The 6000-nt window shown below is 52.0% G+C and overlaps 1 protein-coding gene across 4 annotated transcripts in view; it reads left to right on the plus strand.

The window, feature by feature from the left end:
• Positions 1–6000, plus strand: part of SULF2 (sulfatase 2) — a 103672-nt gene that overhangs the window by 24860 nt on the left and 72812 nt on the right. For all 4 annotated transcript variants that reach the window (XM_081832614.1, XM_081832617.1, XM_081832616.1 and 1 more), the window contains exon 2: positions 1955–2230. In XM_081832614.1, the coding sequence (XP_081688740.1) occupies positions 2056–2230 (175 nt within the window). In that variant the 5' untranslated portion in view covers positions 1955–2055. The remainder of the gene's footprint in view (positions 1–1954; positions 2231–6000) is intronic.

The following is a 6000-nucleotide window of genomic DNA, read 5'->3' on the forward strand; positions in this document are numbered from 1 at the left end:
GGGTTGGTGATGCCTCTGAGCCTCCATACCGAGGTTATGGCATGGCCCTGCCAAGTCCCACGTCCCTCGGTCTGCAGAACTCAGAGGATCTTAACAAAATCTCCATTCCTTTAGCTCTCAGAATATTTATTTGGTGCTTACTACTACGTGACAGGCCTCATACTAAGTGCTGGGGACCCAGCTGTGATTAACACAGGCCTACTTCCTACCCTCGTGGGGCTGACCCTTTAGTGGGGGGAACTGGGCAACTAAGATAATTACAGGTTGTAGTAGGGATTGTGAGGAGAATAAAACAGGTTACAAAATATAGAAAGTGCCTCGCGTGGGGGCACCACCTTAGATAGGGCAATCAGGGCAGGCCTTTCTGAGGAGGTGACATTTGTGCCAAGACTTGGCAGAGGAGAGTGAGCCCAGGATAGAAAATCAATCTGGGAAAAGACTGCCAGGCTTAAGGAAGAACAAGTGCAAAGGTCGTGGGGCAGGAACACACTTGACTTGTCAACAGAAAGAAACCCGTGGAGCTAGGGAGCAATTGGGAGGAAGGAGGAGAAGTAGGCAGGGGCTGGACCACTTGAATCACCTATAGGCCCTGGTAGGGAGTGTGTATTGTATTCCTTGGGCTAGGGAAGCCAAGGGAGGGTCTGAGCAGGTGAGGGACAGGACTGGGGCTAAAGTGAAGTGAGTGCCTCGCACTGGTGCCACCTGGAGTGAGTGAGTCCCTTCTATCTTGTGCCCTGGGTCAGGCTGCAGAGTGATAACATGGGATTTGCATTTTAGGAAGATCCTGCCGGTGCCCTGGAGAAATCGGAGGGTGGGGGTGCAGTCGGGAGAAACAGGGGACCTCTTAGGGGGCTGTTGCAGTGGCTCATCCCCTTCTATGGACCAGAGCCCTTGATGAGTCCCCTGAGCTGGGACTTCGGCAAGGGTGGGGGGGAGGTGGGCAGAGTCCTTCAAGGTCACGCGGCCCCACCTCCAACAAGCTTGGTTTCCTCCTGACACGTCTGCTTGCTCAGTCTCGTTTTAAATAAATGAGACCTAAAGTCTATATCTGGAAAGACTTGAAGGCTCATTTCCTCAAGAAGTAGAAAAATGACCACAGAGAGCAAAGAGCAGAACAAGATCAGACCTGCCCAAGCCAAGATGCGCCCATCCTGCCTTCCCTCCCACCTTTGCTTGTGACCGCATCTGACCTGGGGGGTCCAGGGGTGACCGAGGTCGCAACAGACCGTGACAGCTCTTCTCCCGTAGCTTTTTAGCCCTCAGTTTTCTCTTTTGTCCTTTTGTTGATTCTGCAAACTTAAAACCCATGTGAATAACTTGTCCAGCTATGGGATCTGTCTGCAGGGCGCCTTCACACACATCCCTGCTGGCTTGAGCTCCTATAACAACCCTGTCTCCCCATTTTATTCACGGGAAAACTGAGGTCCCCTACTGGCTTGAGGGGGAGGACACCCAGCTGGCGAGCGACAGAGCTGTGACTGGAACACACACAGGGTTGTGTAGCCCTGCTCATCCACACCCTACCTGAGCCACAGGCTGCCCAAGAGCGGGGACTGCGTCCTGCGCACCTCTGCCTCCCCGCCCCCAGAAATGTCTGGGCTCCTTCTTTTCCTTTCTTTGGGGCTGATCTGTCTGCTGAACCGGTTGGCGGGTTCGGAGATAGGCTGGCTATCTGATGGGGGCCAGGGCCGCCACCAGCACGTTCAGAAGACTGCCGGCCCAGGGGAGAAATCTTGTCTGCAGAAGCGGTCACAGAAAGCTTTCCTGCCACTCTGTTACCTGAGCACATTGTAAGTTCTTTCCTTCTCACTTTCTCCGAGTTAGGTTTCCTCTGCTCCCAGCTCCCCCTGATCAAAGGAACCCTCGTTGTCCATGCCAGGAATCATTATGCAAGCCCGAGCCGTCAGGCGGCCTTTACGTAAAGACTGACCTGATTCTTTTCTTCCTACTTTAGATCCGTGAGTAGAGCGGGAAGAAGGGACCAGAGACACGTCCACAAAACGCCACTTCAGACTCGTGGGTCCTGCCAGAAGCCCCGGATCGGCAGAACGTAAAATGGCCCCCCCCAGCCTCCTGCTTTGCTTGCTCTCCGCAACCGTTTTCTCTCTGCTGGGGGGAAGTTCGGCGTTCCTGTCCCACCACCGCCTGAAAGGCAGGTTTCAGAGGGACCGCAGAAACATCCGCCCCAACATCATCCTGGTGCTGACGGACGACCAGGACGTGGAGCTCGGTAAGCAGCCGGCCCGCAGGCTCTGAGGCTCCTGACGCAGGTTGGCCGTGGAGACCTGTGGAGCTCGCTTGGATGTAAACCAAGTCATGGGGGTTTGTCCCCCACGTGTGCATTTGCAGCTTGGTCCGCAAGGCGAGGGGTGTCCAACTCGTTCCTGAGGCAGAACCCTTCCTGGATTGCTCCAGAAGTCCTAAGGAGAGATGCTGAGTCCAGTTCATTATTTTCACCCAGTTTCTATTGAGTACCTGCTGTGGGCCGGGCAAGATCGCAGGGCCTGGAACTTCAGTAATGAGTAAGACAGGTACTATCCCTACTGTTGTGGAGTGAGGGACACAGGTAATCAGCAAGGTCACGGGGAAGATCATTTCAAGAAGGGAAACGGGCTGGTGATACTAAGAGAGTGCTGTACCGGATGGGGGCAGGGAGGGGGAGCCACTTTGAATTGGTAATCAGGGAGGGCCTCTCAGAGGAGGTGATGTTTGAGCTGACACTGAAGCTGAGAAGGAGCCAGCCGGGGTGTGTGTGTGTGTGTGTGTGTACACACATGCACATGTGGGCCCTGCTCCTCCAGTCTTAACCACTTCAGGTGGGCTCAGCCGTCCTTGGTGGCATCCAGGGACGGGGAGGGTGGACACTCTTGCTAGTGACCTGACCCTGTTCACAAAGATGGTGCCTCAGGAGGATGAGCTTGGCCGTCTCCTGTGTGGAGCGCCCTCCCCTCGCGGTGCTTTGGCTCCAGGTAAAGCGGGTGAGGACAGGGACCCTTGGCAGGGTTCAGCTCACTCGCACCGATGGCAGGCGTGTCAGGGGCTTCTCCAGCTCACAGTCTCAGCGCCTTCATTCCCCACGCCGCTCCTTGGCCCGTGCAGAAGCCGCCCTGGCTCCAGCCCTGTGCTCCCACACCAGACCATAGGCTCCTCCATCTGAGCGGTGCGTGCTGCACCTGCGTGAGGCTTTTCTCCCCCACGTGTCCCTTTGCCTGAGGACAAGCCTCCACACCTGAGGCCGCCAAGAGCGAGCCCTCCAGAGTCTGTCTCAGCTGCACCTTCTGCTCCCCAGGCTCAAGCTCCACTGATATTTCCAGCTCACCATTGGGGGTCTCCCTCAAGGTAAGCCTTCTTTCTCCCTAGCTTGTGTCTTCTCCCCACCACCACCACCTTGAATTCACTGATTTTACAGGTTCTATTTCTCCAACAGGAAACCGTACACAGAACTGCCCTATAGAAATATAACAGGATCCATAAATGCAAATGATATAAGCAATTATAAATTTTCTAGTAGCTACATTTTTTAATGCTAAAAAAAAACAGGTGAAATTAATAATGTATTTTATTTAACCCCATACGTCCAGATGATTCTCTCTCAACGTATCAGTCATTAAGGAGATAGTTGCATTTTTTATATTGTTTTTGAAATCTGGCCTGTAATTTACACTTAGAGCACATCTCATGTAGGACTAGCCACCTTTCAGGTGCTCAATAGCTGCTTGTGGCTACTGTATTGGACAACACACAACGCCTTGTGCATTTTCCTCCTATAGATTTCCCTTCTAATCATCCGTGCTACTGTGTACTGTGAAGAGAAACCTTTTAAAAAGGGAAAACAGCACGTGCAAAGGCCCTGAGGCAGGAGCAAGGAGACACATGGGGCTGGAGCCTGGGGAAGGGAGCTGGAATAGAGACTGGAGAGAGAGGATGGAACTGAATCTTGGAGGCTCTCGTGGGTTGTGGTAGAGAGTGCCAATAGTTGACCAGGTGAGGGGTGGGCTTTTTAGCTTCTATCCACTGTCAAAGGACAATTGAATATTATAGATGACAACTAATGTAAAGGTTTACTGGATAAGCCTTTGCAACAAAACCTGAGATTGTGGTGAAGATCCAACTGTGAATCTACACTCTTTTTGGATCCATTATTAAAAGCATACACCAGCCTTTTTAACTGCTAAGAAAAGGTGATTTATATACATCCCAGTTGCTCCTTATAATGATTTGTGTTAATGATCACAAGTATAGATTTTTCTCAGGGAGCTTATCAAGTGCAAGAAGACTTTGCAGCCAGGAAGCAATCAAAGCCCAGAGCCTTTATTGACAGTTGGACATACAGAATACCTATCTGTCCGGCAGCATCTAGCTTGAACTGTGTTTGATGACCATGGGGAGTCTACAGATCATGGCCATAGGGATGCAAGTTTTGTTTCTGGTAGAATTTTGCAGAGACCCCTTGCACGTAACACCCGGATCTCTGAGCACACAGGTCTTGCTTCACAGGGCCCCTCGATGGTAGTCATGCCTGGGAGTTCAAGACTGCCCAGACACCCACTTGTGCATTCGGCAGATACCTATTAAGCATCCAACTCTGTGCAGCGCACCGTGCTGGGAGCTAGAGGATGGGAAAGGAGCATTCCAGGCCAAGAACAGAAAGGCAAAGACACAGTGTTAGTTAGCAGTGAACTTGGTAGGTTAGGACAGAAGGAAGGTTGTGGGGTGGAGAGAGCCGGGATAGAAGTGGAGAGAGATAAGGCCAGGAGTCGACTGGGACCAGGTCGTGAGGGGCCTTGTGGCCATGATGAGGGTTTTAAGTTTTAGTAAGATGGACATGGGTTCGGGGGCCTTTAGCAGGGGCCGTGAGCTGACTTAGGTTCCAGCAGGATCCCTCTGGCTGATGTTCAATTTGGGATTGCCAAGAGCAAGAGCACAGAGACGGGGAGCCCCATTTGGAGGCTTGCGGGAATTGGGCAGGGGGTGATGGAAGCTTGGACCCAGGTTGGGAGCAGTCACAGGTGGGGCACCGACAAATGGTTGGTTGTGGGGATTAAGGAAAAGAAGAAGATCAAGGGCTACTCCTAGACTTTTGACCTGAACCAAGGTGAATGACTGAACAGCCACCCTTAGGAACAACACATTTTTGGGGCAGCAGTGTGATCCAGCTAAGCCTCATGCCAAAATGTGATCGTACGTTTACATCTGTGACTCTCGAATAAAACCAACAGAATATGCAAATATAGAAAAAGGATCTATGGGCATGATAAGGACACAGGAGGGAGGAGAGCAAGGAGAACCACAGCTAACTTGAAATACATAGATTCACTCTATTTTACAGAGGGAGGGATTAAGGCACAGGAAAATGAAGTTTCTTGCCCGAGGTCACACCCACATGGCTAGACTATAGCCAGGCAAGACTGAAACCAGAGCCCTTGGTCTTAACCACTGTTCTGCTTAACCAGTCTCCTGGAATGGCTGTTGAGTTGTTTCTAGATTGTTCGTGTGTTCATTAGTTGGTGTTCGCTGTCACAAATACCATTGCCAGGAATGTCATTATGCATGCATCTCAGCATACGCTGAGAGAGAAGTTCCAGGCAGTGGGTTCGGTGCACTGAGAGCCCTCGTGTTCTGGGGCATCTGTCAGCTCCCACGCCGCACACCACCTTGCATAGATGCCCAGTGCCTGTGAACCTTCCCTTCCACGCTCGAGCCGCCCCCTCCCCAGCGGAACTGGCTTTTGAAGGAGGCTGTGCAGCTTTCGGGAGGTGAGGGATGGGAAGACGGTAGTCAGGGGGGGCGGCGGGGGGACAGTGGGCTTTTTATAAACCACTAGACAGACCCAGATCAATAATGCATGTTCCAAAAAAGGCCAGCCCATTATCTCACAGTCTGCTACAACCGAAACGCAGAGGGTGGTCCTAAAAAATTTATCATCTGCTATTTTCTGCTCATTCGTGCGGCAGCTCTGATGGTTCTCGGGGCTGAAGGCTTCTCGACTGAGCTAATTCC

The sequence above is a fragment of the Leptonychotes weddellii genome, chromosome 10 (genome assembly GCF_054177405.1).
Source record: "Leptonychotes weddellii isolate Sample4059 chromosome 10, ASM5417740v2, whole genome shotgun sequence".
In the NCBI taxonomy this organism is placed as follows: Eukaryota; Metazoa; Chordata; class Mammalia; order Carnivora; family Phocidae; genus Leptonychotes; species Leptonychotes weddellii.